General features: G+C 35.2%; 1 protein-coding gene across 1 annotated transcript; it reads right to left on the bottom strand.

Moving 5' to 3' along the window:
• Positions 1-4,963: 4,963 nt before the first annotated feature.
• LOC148023487 (uncharacterized) lies at positions 4,964-7,242 on the bottom strand. The gene is made up of 3 exons (XM_087695406.1): positions 6,660-7,242; positions 6,288-6,567; positions 4,964-5,081 (listed from the first exon to the last, which is right to left on the bottom strand). The coding sequence occupies exons 1-3, from the start codon at positions 7,240-7,242 to the stop codon at positions 4,964-4,966; spliced, it is 981 nt and encodes a 326-aa protein (XP_087551532.1).
• Positions 7,243-16,276: the final 9,034 nt, after the last annotated feature.

Below are 16,276 nucleotides of genomic sequence, written 5' to 3'. Positions count from 1 at the left end.
ATAGAATTCATTGATAGATATTCAAAGACAAAAGAATACTCCACTTTGAATGGAAAGATATCACATATGATTCATCTTCAAATTTTTCATAGCTTTCTCTCACAATCTCTCATGGATAGATGCATTGTTTACATAGAATTTGCTATCTCCGACTCTCTCTCTCTCTCTCTATATATATATATAAATAGTACATCATCTCCTCACTACAATACTCAATAATTTCTCATAATAACCCTTCCTTGGTCATGGATACCCCTCCCAAGAGATGTTTCTAATATGAAAGGTCACCAGAGCCATTGTATGCCAAAAAATTTCAAGGCACTCAGCCACTTTGGAGGAAGAACATTGAAACATCTCATCTATCCACAACTCCAAATGTCTAACATACAAAGTATCTAATAGGACCACATCCCCAACATACCAAGCTAGATCTTCATGGTATGGAATCAGCTGTAACATTCCCGATTACCGAGCACACATTCTTCGCATGAACCTCCTCTTAATAGGAGGTCATTAATTGAATAATGGCAAATTTTTTAATTAATTGTCCCTCTCTCCTCCAGCCGACTGTCGTGCTGGAGGAGAAGGGAATATCAAGGGCCATCAAGCTCTTGCTGGAGCTTGCAAGAGGGTGGAGACCATGCTTGATGGTGCATGGGAGAGGGAGGATCCCCTCCCCTCAGCTATATAAGCTGTTGTTGAGGAGTGGGAGAGGAGAGATTGCCGTCGAGTGTGTGAGGTGATAGCTAGAGGGATTCAGTGTGACGCTGCCCAGGGGTAAAGACTGCCACGCTGCCAAGATACTGTCGTCACTGCCGTAGCGCTTGAGGGGATTCAGGTCGTCGCTGCCGTCCAGAGGGGGACCGTGAGGTTGCTGACATTGCCACCGAGAGTGGAGGGAGGAGTCGACAGACTGCAGACGCTGCTATAGAGAAGGAGAAGGCCGTAACGTCACCAGCTGAGGGAGTCAAAAGAAGAGCCGCCAACTGCCACAACATCGCCGCCGCCACAGGGGAATGCGCTACCAGCCGCAGCTGCCGCTCCCCATCTGCCGTCGTTTCCTTCCTCCCACGTGGGCCTCACAGAAGCTTTAGAAGCTTCTTGGGGAAGCTTCTAAAGCCTCCTAAGAACACAAGGAACTTTCAATCGATCCCCATATAGGAAAAAAAGAGAATTCCCCATGGAATTCCCTAGTTGAAAATACATATAAGTGGGGAAAGTAAAAACTAGGGAAAATGGGACATTTCCTAGTGAGAATAAGTAGGGAATCACATAAGACTTTTCCTACGTAGGAAATATTTCCTACATAGGAAAATACAAAATTTTCTACGTAGGGAATAATTCCTATATAGGAAATATTCCATATATAGGAAAAAAATTCTAAAGGTGATTCCCTAGGTATTCTCACCAGGAAAACTCTCATTTTTGCTATTTTTTGCATTCTCTACTTATATGTACTTTCAACTAGGGAATTCCGTGGGAATTCTCTTTTTTCCTTATCACTTTATCTACTTTGCCCTTACTCTTAGACATGCTAATATCAAACAAGAAATTACACAATAAATTTTTAACTAGAAAATTATATAGAGAATGTCATCATTTCTAAGTAAGGATCAATAACATACATCTAATGATCAAAATAGATTAAACAAATTAAGACATCAACATCTACTTCTAGCAACCAAAAGAAAAATGAAAATACTTTTAAAGGAGCATAGAACTAAAAACTAATTAAGAAACATGTGTGTCTTGATTGTTTTATCCCCTTAAATCTCCAATATGTTGCAAAGTAATAAATGTTTGAGTAATCCCTCAAATCTCCAATATGTTGAAAAGCAATAAAATCTTAACTCAAAGTAGAAGTTATGCTAAAACTTCCACATCATCTAGACTAAGCACATTGCTATTTTTGTTTAATACAACTTTGCCATTTCCTAGTAGCCAATAAATAATCTCCTTAATCATATCATCACTAGTTGGCTTCTTTGTATCCTTAATCAAGACTCGAAAGCTAGCTTCAATCTTTTTGAGATTCATGTATGTACTCTTTAAAGAAAAGTACATATCATGAATTGTAGGCACACCAAGATACTTCAAAAGTATGGTTTCCATATTCTCTTTTGTCATATTAACCTGCATTGAATAACAAAAAGAGAACAAGTAACTTATTATACTATGTATAGATAATTAAATGACACGAATTATAATATGAAAAGCCATAAATTTAACTACATGACTAATATATATATATATATATATATATATATATATATATATATATATATATATATATATATATATATAAACTATAAAGCTATCCTTTAAGCATCATTTGAAATGTTAATCTCAAAGCTACAAATTGAACTACATGACTACAATTATATATATCTAATTAAAATATAAATTAACAATAAAGTTACCCTTTGAGTATCATTTGAAATGTTAATCTCAATGCCTTGGTTTGGGAGAACTTTAAATTCCTATTCAAATAAAATAAAAAAATTAGATTATATTTTTCATGTATGACATAAACAAAAATATAAACATTTACATCTAGCACCTTTGGTTCTTTTTCGTTGATATTGGTACCTCGTTTCATGCTCCTTTGTTGCAAAAGATCCTTCATCTTCTCACTTGGCTAGTCAACACGTAAAATAAATAGTTATGTAATAAATCATATCTTTAGTTATTCACTAAACTATGACGCTATTGTTCTCTCACAAACATATATCAAATACCTTCCTCTTTCTTTGACTTTTTCGAGATGTTTCATTAATATCATCATCTCGATTAGCCTACATTCAAAACTAAAATTAGTAATCACATTAAAAACATTTATATAGAAAAAAAAATTACATACCTTATCATTTCTTGAACTATAGATACTTTGTTCCAGAGTTTCTTGACGTTTAGTTGAGTACATTATTTTGTCTAAACCATGTGACAATAACTTTGAAAAGCTGGCACAATTTTCCATATCAAGTGTCTCATCTTCATTTTCAACATCCTACATTTTAAGCATGCAAAGGATAAGATACTGTTAAGAACATGAATCATATGGTCAATCTTAAATTTAATATAAAGCAAAGAACCTCATCGGATGTATAACATTGAAATTCTTCAAAGCTCTTTTCTTCCTCCACGAACATATTCATTACCTGCAATGATAAATCTGTTTGCTTGTATTAGAGACATTCTCAAAGAAAGTTATTAGATATGAGCTTAGAAGCATTACCTGCAATGATAAATCTGTTTGCTTGTATTGTTGTCCTTCAAAGGAGCTACTTTCTTCAAGAGGCTACATCAACAAAATAAGATCATGTATATACATCAAATGTCTCCAAAATATATGGAATCAAGTACAAAAATGATAAACATATAAGATTATAAGATACCTTTTTCAAACCTTGTTCATTTGCAATATCATCCATGCTAGGAGTGTATACATCAAGTTGATTAGAATCAACAGTAGCAACATATGGTTCACTCTGCCACCATCAATAGACACCCCTAAATGAGTATGGAAGAAAAAGAACCAATCCTACACTTATGATATCAAACTTATAAATCATATCATCTTACCATTGATGATGTTATATCATTTGATACATTTTGAAGCTTATCTATATCATCCACTCCAAGAGATGCGGATAGTTCTCTCTATATGTCATAAGATTAATAGTTCAATAACTAAGAATCTACACCTCAAATATTAGGAAAGCCAATAAAAAAAATAACAATCAACTTACCTTCTTTAAAAGATCTTTTTTCTTCAAATACTTTCTTTCATCTTGCTTTGTACCCTTCCACCAGTCATATATGTCATTCTCTCTCCATATGTACTCACATCCAATAAACTTCAATGGTAAAATCTCATGGTGATTCTCTGATATTATTTTCATGATATACTCTTTATCCGCATTTTTATAACGTAGATCATCTGGGTTTAAGGATTCAAACCACCTATGTACTCGATGATAATTTTCGAGCATGACAGTGTGTTGACTTTTAAAGTATTCAGCCAAGAACTTTTTTCCATAAAGTTTACCCTCTTCTCTAAATTTCAACATGGGTGGCCGATAGATATCATCATATGATGGTATGCGTATCACTCCTATTGATACTCAAGTGATCAAATATCATTAGTTAGTATAACCATTTCAAAAAATGACTCATTATCAACATAAGAAAGCTGGTAATACCTGATTCTTGGCTTGAAGAAGTGTTAAGGCAAGCAATCTCAATGTCTTCCTTTCTTGCATTGTCTCTTGTGTCATCTTTAGTAACTTGTTTACCTATATATACATAGAGTTAACCAAAGCTCACGATAATACAAGGTTATGAAAATTTTCAATAACACAAAAGAAAGTAATTAGATATTTTGTATCAATTTGGGTCACCAAATTTGTACAAGTTTTTGATCCTTAAAGTTGGTACCTGCATCTTGACTTGAAGAAACATTATCACAAGTAACCTCTTGATCTCCCTTTCTTACATGACCTCTTTTCCCACCTTTTGTTGTTCTTTTATCTATGTTTATATATATACACACAATTACTCAAAGTTTAAAAATATGAATAACTATGAACATTTTAAATTAGGCAAAGAGACTAGTTAAAGCTAGTTAATCTCAAAATGAATCACCTAATAAAGCAAGATGTAATATATGTACAAATTTTAATTTTCAAAGTTTAGTAGAAATAAAGACATATACCTGTATCGTGATTTGAAGAGACATTAGGGCCAATGACCTCCTTAGCTTTCATTGTTCCATTATCTCTTGTACCATCATTTGTGATTTTGTTGCCTTTATGTACACATAATAAACCAAAGTTTAGAAACATAAGAGACTTGTATTTTTTAAAAAGAAGTGCTATATCAAACTAAATCACTTAATTTCTTAGCACTTGGATTAGAACACATGAATTAGAAATAAAATTAGGTATAAATTTAGTTATTAGAGTTAGTTACCTTTCACTTCTTCCACAACTAAATCCACAAGCCCAAGTAGTTTGGGATCCTCACTCATCATCTTTTTCAAAAGAGCCATCATCTCTAGATTAGAAGTCGACATGGCAAACCTGCATAGGCATGGTAACAATAAGAAAGTGTTTGCAATGCATGTTTGAAAATGTAAATTACATTAAGCAATACAAAACAAAAGAGTTCAATAAACATACCGTCATAATGTTTGAAAATGTAAATTACATTAAGCAATTCAAAACAAAAGACTTCAATAAACATACCGTCATAATGTTTGAAAATGTAAACTACATTAAGCAATACAAAACAAAAGACTTCAATAAACATACCGTCATAACATTGTTGCCTCATGCTCATGCGAACGCCACATGGTAGGTACAATCTTTCTTTTATTGTCAAGTGCAATTGCTTTTGTTTTGAGTACTTGCCATTGCTTTTTTGTAGATACACATAGCCTCCAATCCTTCCAATCTTGATCCTCTATTCTCACTTTCCAAATATTTTCTTGCAAGTGTACATTAGTTAGCCAGCCCACTTTTACTTGCTTCATTTCATAGTGTACTGCTCTTATAACGGCACATTTGAGGTCATTTGGCTCACATAAAGCATCTAGATGAGACTTCATAAAGACAACATCATTTTCCTCTAGCCAAGGAGGAATGCAACCGATGCAACCTATATTAATCAAACGTGACCTTGGTCTCAAATCTTTTGTCTCATATGCGATGATATTGTTTCCACGTTGAAGTGGAATAAATTTGTGTAACAATGATTGTATTGGTCTAATACAATCCCATGAAAATGGAACAAAACCATTTTGCAAGACACTCATACCTGTAGTAGTATCCACAACTAGACTTTCATGGCCACTTTCAACCACAATACATTGTTTGTAGTAATAAGCTCCAAAAAATAGTTTCACTTCACCATTGCATTCAAACGAAAAAAATGATGATATGCATGCTTTCCAATGGCCAACATCTATGTCCACTCTAGAGTCTTCATCGCATCTTACCACCACTTTATCTCCCACTTTATATACTTCTCCCCTTAGAAAAACCTTCTTATATTCTGTCACTGTTTCCACCTCTATGTTGAAGCTATGATGAACATATCTCTTTTCTTCATTAGTTGCATCCCTGCATCTTAACTTCTTTGCTCCTATGGTTATTCCCTTTGTTAGAGCTACTCTTTTGCATGCACAATCATTAGCCTTTTCCAAAAAACTCCATATTTCTTTTGCTTTCTCCACACATGATACATGCATGAGACCTGATGCACGCCATTCTGGACATTCATCGTACCTATTAGAATCCACCAAGTATCCATCAGGTGGTAGTAAAGCTTTGTGGAGTTCTCTTGTCATCCTTTGATACGGCATAAGTCTGTCACGTTGGTCTTTTGTAATATACATAAATATCCATGTAAAGAATCTTCGTCTTTGGTAGTTTGCATAAGAAATCTCATTATCTTTGTTATTTGTTTTGATATTGACATATACTGAGACCATACGCTCATAAATATAACACCAAAAAGCATCATGGCTACCATGTCGAATAATGTCATCCAAGAATTCTCCAAAACCTACATTTATAAGGCAAGAAAATATTTACGATTAAAGTGAAATATAAATGCTATATAAATGAAGAAACTAAGAAAATAAAAAATATTTATACCTGCAACATGTTCCAAAGGAGCCGAGTTTGATCCTAAGAGCTCCTCAGAGTTTACTCTCCATGAACCAAGCAATTCTCTCAAAGTTTCTATATTTTCTCTAGACCAACCATGGTCACGAGTGTAGTTATAAAAAGCATGAGCAATGTCTATCAGAATCAATCCTAGGTCATAGAATACCTTCGGAATACCTTCAATCTCACATAGTACATAAGGCAAACACCATTGAATCCACTTTTGATTTTCCTCAGCCTTGTAGCTCTCACAATACTTACTAGGATATCTTGGCCAGCGACCATAACGAATAGAGTATGGTGTCACTTTAGTGACACGATGTGTTGTCTCATCAATTTTTACTTTCATCCTGTTATCCACAGTCCTTATTAGAGCACATATATATTTTGAGAACAAATTTAGAGCCAAAATATGCATGCAATCGTATACAAGGTCCAGGGATAAATCAAAGCCATAGAGTTCATATAGTCTCCACAAGCATGATCTACCAGAAAGTCCCGCATCTTTCAAAATCTCTTCTCTTTCTGCTTGGGTGAGGGCTCGCTCTGCCATAGTCAAAGAACTAAGCATTTCATTGGTTGATCTTTTAATTGGTCTATATCTCAGCTGGAATCTATTTTGATCATACAAGTAACGTCCTGAGCCCTCACCCTCCAAAGTGGCTATTGCTTTGTCTCTACGACAAAACGATTGACCACCATCTTTGAAAGATCCAATCTTGCACTGAGCTGGATGGTCTCCAGTTACCATCATTAGCATAGCACGTGCAGTGAATCTTCGACTAAGAGAATTTTCATGCTCAACAATCTGTGTGACTGGATAATTGAAGTCTACTTCAAATCCATCAACAAATATACTTTCTAATTCATCTATCAATGGCTGCATGAATATGTGAAAGAGTTTACTAGAGCTTCCAATAACTTTTTTGCAACTGAATGGAATAAATAAAACCGGTATAACTCCAATAAAGGAGCTCTTTCCAACATTGAGAATTTTGATTTCAACAACTCCACAATTCTTTTGGGTTGTCTTTGAGGCTTGGAATCCATCCCAATGCAATAACAAGGCGAAATTGCGTGGATCACCCTATTTATCACAAAACACACCACATTTTAGTAACCTATATCAAATTTCATTTATATTAATTAAAAAGATGAGCATGACAATAAAGTGTACCTTACAAATCCTTTTGTACCCATGTATGTGAGTTTGACATGATTTGCAGATAAACTTGTAGGCACTCTCAATATCATCCCATGAATGATCAAGCAATGGTGACCTTTGGGCAGAAGGCCAAGCTGTATAGACTTGTTTGCAATGCATGTTATTACATATCAATGGAAGCTCAAAGTATGATTCAGGATTCCAAAAATCATTTACACTTTTGCATTTTGTACCATCCCAGAACTCATTTATTGTAGAATCACAAAGTGTATTCTCCTGTATTAACCATTTGTTTTTATTTCTCCACATTTCCAACAATTCATGGCATAGAGTTCTACTTCTAGTTAGTAGACGCAATTGTTCTCTAATGGAGACATAGTCAAAAGAGAGCATATCTTTTCTCGGTAGAGAACACTTGGAACACTTTTCACAACATTGTGAACAATCACGCTTTAACTTCTTCCTTCCTCCTTTTCTGGTGTTACACAAGCATTCAATTGTGTCTCTAGTGTAGTTATCCTCCTTGCTTGGCTGATAAAGCAATGGTGCATGAATAGAGCTCTCACTTCCTTGGCATACCCTGTAACGTTGGGAGTTAACCATACCTAGCCGTGTGAACATGATACCAAGTTTCTCCCAACAAGTAGGAATATTTATACCATTCAAGTCTCCATCCCATGTGTTAGGCATTTGCACTAGTAGTTTGGCCAAGCTTGGCATATATATATTGTCCATATGTGCTTGGGGGGGATTAGAACTGACCATATCACCAAAAAGAATTTTAAGCATTTTATCTTGAAACTCAATTGAAGCTTGATGCTCATCCCAAAGTGCTTGCAATTGAATTATTCTTTGAATGATTTTGTCAAATAAAGATGGTTCAACATCATCCATCTCGAACGCTTCATGTTGTGGTTCCACCTCATTATCCTCCCTTTCGTGTAAATTGTCAATCTCATCTGATGGGTCATTATGGACCTCGTCTCCCATGTCATTATGCTCTAGTAGAATGTCATCTTGTGGTAGTCCTTGAGAGTCATGTAAACCAAGATTAGTAGCGAGACTCTTAAATCTTTCCTCAATTTTCATGTGTCTTGCATATGTTGAGTGAGGAACCATACGTCCACCTCCACAATATGTTCTGCATGTACACCACAAACGCCTGCGTCTAGGCAAAGAGTGAGATGATGGTTGATCCATAGGAGGGTTATCTTCACTCATAGGAACATCATTGTTAATAGAATTTTGACCTTCTTGATGAGCCACAACTGATGAATGTATTATCCCATTCATATCCTTGCGACTGTGTGCATAGTAAGTTTGTCTAGTAACATTCTGATAACCAAGGGTTGAATGCCTACACTTATAATTGCACTGACATCTCCTTGAATCATTCATTATGGCTTCCTGAAACATAGACATAAATAAAAACTAATCAATCTATATATTAAAGTTACATATCAAAGGTGGAAGATTGATATGCTAAAGCATATAGAAAAGTTGATTTATACTTTAGAAAAGATAAATACTTCTCAATAAGTGTATGAAGGTTCATTGAATATGTGATTTAGATAAATACATATGCTTGTAAATACATATGCTTGTAACGGAATGGCAAGAGAAGGTCACGTTGCGTTATAACACGTCTTGTACCTCAAAATGAAGGGTCAAGTCTCCCTCAAAATGGCGGAAAAATGAACGTTGCCACCAACCCTGTGCATACATCCTAAAAGCACATTAAACGCCTTACGAATTTAATGAAATACATAATCTCTCCCCCTCACTCCTTGGTGACTCCTAGCTAATGTCCAATATCTAAAGAGGGACTCCTAGCTAATGATGACTTTAAAAAGTCTCTTAATGTTTCCTCCTAAGGCTTATCATATAGTCTCTTAAAGTTTTTAGATTGGGTTGTTTATTTTAATAAATTAAAATGTTATAACTAATCCCACATGTTACTAGTAAAAACAGCTTGGGAAACCAAAAGAATAGGTAACTTTTAGTCCTTCTCTTAGGAAAGAAATTGCAACAAATATAGTTTGGTTTCCATTCATGATGTTGAATTCTTAACCTCAGTGTTATTTTCAATCATTATTTATTGCTAGAATCATTTTCTTAAAGTCTCCTTAAGTTGTGCTAGTTATGACATCTTCTTTATATTTCAATTTTGTAGATTTAAGTCTAAAGATTTCTCAACCTCTTCTTTATAGCTCCATTTTCAATCATTATTTATTGCTATAATCATTTTCTTAAAGTCTCCTTAGCTTGTGCAAGGTATGACGTCTTCTTTATATTTCAAGTTTGTAGATTTAAGTCTAAAGATTTCCCAACATCTTGAACTTTAACAAAGTCTAGCCAGGTATAGAATGGTGCTTTGGGACTTTCGAGTATAGAGGTTTCCCAACCATGGAGAGACGTTGTTATGTTCTTTTGGCAACGTCTAGCTAGCCACTTAATTTTTTATTATATGCCTTGTGCCATTAATTGATTTAAAAACATATTTTTTTCTCTCTCTTCTTGCCTCTCTCTCTCTCTCTCTCTCAGTTAGATATCAAAAGGACATGGATAGCACCACTATAGGATCTTGGGATGAAGATGGCTTTCTATTGGGATCTTCTTTTCGTGCTATTGGCAAGTTGCAAACCTCCTCACATCAATTAGAGATTGAGATTAGTATAGAGATTCACTCCCCATAGGAAAGTCAATGTCACATATGTCAACTAGAGTCATAGACTGAGGAGCACTATATCTACCATTTCACAATATACTATGAGATCTAAGGATGATTTCATTGTTTATTCAAAGATGCAATTGGATCACTATCAAGAGGATCATGGATTATATTGACCAGTGATGTCTAGACCACTATCAAGGATCATGGATTATACTAACAAATGATGTTTGGGCCTCTTTCTCCCAGAGATATGACGTTTTAGAGAGGCACTACTTAGGAGCAAAGCATTAGGTCGCCATAGTCCTACCTAGAGGCACCTTATAGATTTCTTTAGGAGTATCTAGAGGATCCCAAAGTAGTCCCTACCCCACTTTGCACCTAATGGAGGCATTGAGGACATCTTGACATTGCCATAGGCATAGCTCATACTTATACAAGGGGTTGTGATACATCGAGTGGTCTAGCTTGGCCAATTGAGGTGTCCCAGACCTCAACATAGGCACCAATGACACATGTAGAGGAGAATACATGGGAGTGTTATTACTGTGCTAAAGCAAGGTATCATACCCCTCAATCATGCCACCCATATATGAGCCAGTTAAACTCATTATAGATTTGACTATATAGTTTTTGTATGGCTATATAGATTTTCTTTCTCCTTTTACAGTTCTTGTACATTTGCATTACTACTACTAGCATGTTTTGGTTATAAATATTGGTTTCATCCATCATTTTTAGCCTCTTGTAAATGTTAATAAGGCATTTATTTTCATTTCTTTGTCTCCCTCCCTCCCTCCCTCCCTCCCTCCCTCCCTCTCTACCAAAAAATACACAAGAAAATATAAATCTTTTACTCTTTATAACCTACATTACCCTTAGGTTCATTAGTGTACCTCAGATGACCCAAAGAAGAGGGAAAATTAAAAAATCATGTAGGGTTTGTGGACTTACCTTCAAGCTTGATGGTATCAGATGAAAAGAGAAGAGAAATTGCCAACTATATATAGGTATATTTTACCAATGTTGGAATACATATCCATATAAGCACTAGGAAATTTTTAAATTGCATTGGTGTAACATTGACACATGCACTTGTATGTACATGCAAAAATAGTGGCAGTGAATACTAGGGCTTCTTTTTGACATCCATATTAGTGTGCATATCTCTTGTAGTGTAGGAAAGGGTTAGAAACATATTAGCTTTCTTATGAAAGGTACAAAACTTAGAAAATTGTTACATACCTTTCTAAACTCTTTTTTCAAATTTAAAGGCGGACTCCTTCAAACGGCCTTTACAGGCCTCAAATTTGAAGAGTCACCAAACTTCTCATTTGAAAGGTCTAGAAGAGCTCCCCTTTAATTTTAAAAGAGAGATTGGAAAGTTATATAATAATTCTTCCAAGTTTATTATGTTTCATTGGAAGGGTAATGTATTTGTAACCATTCCTTTGTATGGAGCTGTGAGGGCATCACATTTCGAAGAAATATAGGTCTAATGTCTTACTACTATATTATTTATTTCCAGAGGGTTTTTCACGAACCTACCCCCTTTTCAAAACCTCCCTTCTTCAATCAAAATCCCCTCCCCTCCTCTCTTTCTCACGTGTATGTGTCTCTTTGGGTGTGAAGGGGGGACTCGTGGATGAAATTAAAACAAAGGTTGAATAATCTTTACAAAAGCCTTTCCTTTCTCTCGTCAACGGGAGCTGCCTCAAATTGCAATTGAAATATATGTTCCTCGTTGTTTTCATTTTTCTTATCCTCATCACCACCGTGATAGTCATCATCACCTTTTTCCTTACCTTCTCGAAACCATAATTATCAACTTGAATTGAGAAATAGAGAATTGTGATAAACATCATATTTATCTTATGCTCATTGTACCTTTAATTCCCTATTACATAAAAGTAGGGTAGCTACAGCAATGACTGCATTTTATGGAGCAGCCTTGGAAAACTCCACCATGCTACAACCCTTCATCAGCGTAGTCGATCTCCTCTACCACTGTTACCCTGCTCAGTAACACATACCACTCCATCCAAATCTGTAGACCCCTCTATAACCACTCCTCTCTCTACTTGGTATTATATGTAAACTTAGGTTTTTAGCAACATAGCCGAGTTTAAAGAGGGAAAGATAAAGCTACAAGGGTGCCAATGAGTTTGAAGGAAACTATCATTATTTGGAGGAGGAGTTGCCTTGTATTCATGGAAGAGTGGACCACTTAGAGAGCATCCAAATTTGATATGCAAGAACAGGCACGTGAGAGACCAGAGAAGACAACCCTTGAGACTCAAGCCTAGAAGAGAGAATCAACTTCAAGCCTTAACACCTATAGTCCATAACATTTATTTTGAGAGCATGTTAGACCATTAATCTTTTACTACAAGAGTCAAATCATTTTTATCTTTTATCATAAAAATGTTAAAATATGTGTTCTTCTATCATACATAAGATTGGAATGATTTTAATTTACTCGTCATAATAAGGGTGATATTGAAGCTCTATAATGCCTATGATGGTTCATCTTGCCTTCTTTGGAAACTTATTGAAAGTGGAAACGTTTACATTACTCCATACGATGACAAAGTACATGTGAGAGTTTTGTTTTGTTGTGATGGAATATGGTGCACCTTTTTTTCAAATTATAAAGGACAATGCTAAGATATGCATAAAATTTGGTGCCTTTGAGACTTCGTGTGGAACAATCTTTTGATCATACAATGAATAGTCCTTTCCTTGAGATGCATACAATGCTCTATACCTCATGTGGCAAATGTGATATATATCATGTGGTGATGTCTAGCTACTAGTTGGCTTATTGAGTTGTTGCCATGTCCAAAATTTGTTTTGGTTGAATCTTAAAAAAGAGAAAGATTAGTATCTTGAATTAAGAGAGTAATGCCTCTTTACTTGAGGGATTGATTGCATGAAGAATATTGTGAGAATCAAGAACAACCTACTAGTTCTAGGTGTTTTGACTTGAGAATGTTCTTACATGCTTACAAAACCTAAGATAAGGAAGGTATCATCTAGAGTTTGAGTTGAGTCTAATAACATTAGATTCGGTAATAGAAGGATCCTCATTGGATAGAAAGATTTAAGACTACTTCTTGGAGGAGGGTTTAATTATCTATGTTGGTGGCTTAGGGTTGTAGCACTTGTCAGATATCCTCACAACTTGAAAAGGGATTTTGAGGGAGGTGAGATGTCTATAAGAGTACTCCACCATTGGACAAAGGGAAAGTTCATATGAAGATTGTTTCCCCTTGAGCATGTAGTTGATGTTGCTAGTTTTGTCACGTAAGTCTATCAACACCCAAGTCGATGTTGAGTGTAAATATGGTGAGTGGATGATAGAGCCGCTATAGGTCAAGCAACACTCGAGTTTTTAGCATACTTGCAAAACTTTTGGGTAAGTTACATGTTTCTCCCAAGGAGATTCCCTAAAAAATCATGAAAAAACTACTCATTTTCAAAAATTGGGTTCAATATTAACATGTGCTTTTTTTAAAAATCCCAAATCTAGTAGTTTTTTAATTATACTTTTTTAGTGATAAATATTGTTGGTAAATTGGATATTTTTAAGTAGTTTATATTCACACTAGTACATGGTTAACTATCAAGAGTTTTATCCATCACAAAACTATGCATTTTGTTTATCTTCACCTTAGTTTTAAACAAATTTTGATCTTAAAGCTGTCAACTATTTTGACCCCTTAAATAACTCTTTAGATATCCAATGGAGTTTCTACACTTCATATTTGGGATAATATTAATATATATTCTAGGATGTACATATTGATATATTAATACTTAGTAGTATTGCCTAATGAAAACAAGTATTGTATACTAAGTTTTCTGCATCTCAATGAGATACTGACTTTAAGATGCCATATGTGAAGTGAATGTAGTTATTTTTTAATAAGATATTAACTTACACTTATGAAAGTAAGTGCTACATAAGAATTTACCACATATTCTTTGCATGAGAACTTGATTCTAGACCATCAACACATTTATTTGATTTCATAAATAGGAATACCTCATACTGGATGACCCTCTAAATGGAAGTTATGCGGAATAATTGTCAAATGATTTACGAAGCTTTTGGGCATAAGATCCAAACTTGGTCTAGTTTATCAAATCATATTCACAAGATGAAACTTGCTCTACTTTTTCAAATCTCAACGCAAAAGTGGGCATCAATATTGCAAATCCAACAAAATTAATCGAGTTGATTAAAAAGGATTGCAATATTAAGGAGCTACAATGAACAATAAATAAAGGATTCAAATTTAATAAAATGCATCAAGGTAGATTGTAAGAATTGTATTAAATAATCTATATTTTCCAAGGAAAATTTCTCATATTGTGTAACTTTTCACTAAGTAATAGGGTTAAAGCTACATGGCTTATAATCATGTTGTGCACTATTTAAACGTATGTTACAAATATATAAACTCATAAACATGACGACCTACAACTTATAGAAAATATATGATTTCCAAATCTATGTAGGCTTGTTATAAGTTATACATCTATAAAGTACCTTTAATCACGTCATCCTTATAATTCCTTATGTAGGGATTTTCAAAGGAATGTGGGGAATGTTCTATATTCCCTATTATAAGATGTAGGGAAAGTAGGGACTTTCAAAGGAATGTAGGGAATGCTCTATATTCCCTGTTATAAGATGTAGGGAATGCGATTTCCTAGTTATAGATGGGGAATATGTACTTGTGTACATAGGAAATATTGGAGAATTTCCTATATTTCACCAAATTGCCTATGTGGGGAACGATTGAAAGTTCCTTGTGGAAGCCCCCCTTCATGTGGCCTCTTTAAGCCCCCTTTCATACCCTTTTCCCCCCTACACAAAATCCCCTCTTAAGGGTCTTCTACACCCTTTTCCCCCCTTTCCTATGGGTCTTTAGAAAGCCTTAGCTAAGTGGGTTTGGTACTCCCTCCTCCTCGGGATTCAAAAAAAAGCCCCCTTCTTGTGGCTTTAATAGGCCTTACTCTCGGAAGATTTTAAAACACCCCCTCCCCGGGATTTAAAAACCCTCCCCGTGGTCTTTCCCCCCATAAAATGCCTTAGAGTCCTATAAGCCCTTTCATATTGCAAGCCCCCTTAATCCTTTCTTGTGGGCCTTCTTCAAAGCCTTTCCCGTGGAGTCCCATCCGAGGCCTTAAAAAGCCTCGTCAAGCCCTTTTTCCCTCTTGGATTTTCTACAATCTCCCAATTAGCTCAAGTGCTAAACCCCTTCCCATGTAGACAATTTGCATCCCGGAGCTTTTACCAAAGGAAGGAGAAATTAATAAGTTCCATTTCTAAGGTTTGATTCTGAAGGACGGTGGAATCACAAAGGGAGTTCGCGTTCGAAGAAGATCGGCCAACATCATAAATCTGTGTCCAAGGCGGAAAGGCCGAATTCGCGATGGCTCCTAAGAAAGCACAAGGCGCAGCCGCAGGAGGATCGTCTCCTAACATCCATGTGGACATTTCACTACAAGTCTAGGTTTTTCCTTCCTAATTTTTTATTTACGTCGTTATAATCCAATCGTGCATGGATCATTTTTGGAGATAGGATGCATCTTTTGATTTAAATACTTTGACTAATTTAAAGGAAAGAGCTCACGATGGAAGAATTCAGTCATTAGTCTTTTTCAATAAAACGAACAAAATAAAGTGAGCATAAGATTTCTATGCATTTCTAGCAAGTGGGTTTTATGCATTAATTAGATTAAGTAATGCCCATCTTT

Source organism: Lygodium microphyllum, chromosome 16, assembly GCF_053477565.2.
Source record: "Lygodium microphyllum isolate KBCC chromosome 16, Lygodium_microphyllum_v1.1.10, whole genome shotgun sequence".
Classification (NCBI taxonomy): Eukaryota; Viridiplantae; Streptophyta; class Polypodiopsida; order Schizaeales; family Lygodiaceae; genus Lygodium; species Lygodium microphyllum.
The sequence above is the reverse complement of the archived record's forward strand: the minus strand, read 5'-3'. Positions and strand labels throughout refer to the sequence as shown.

What these genes read in the sequence shown, in the direction of transcription:
- LOC148023487 (XM_087695406.1), bottom strand. Translation starts at nt 7,242, where the DNA reads ATGCTTAGTTCTTTGACTATGGCAGAGCGAGCCCTCACCCAAGCAGAA. An exon ending in TCCTTTGGAACATGTTGCAG is followed by an intron (nt 6,568 to 6,659) that starts GTATAAATATTT and finishes TTATAAATGTAG; the next exon opens with GTTTTGGAGAATTCTTGGAT. An exon ending in TACTTGGTGGATTCTAATAG is followed by an intron (nt 5,082 to 6,287) that starts GTACGATGAATG and finishes ATGCCTATGCAG; the next exon opens with GTTTGCCATGTCGACTTCTA.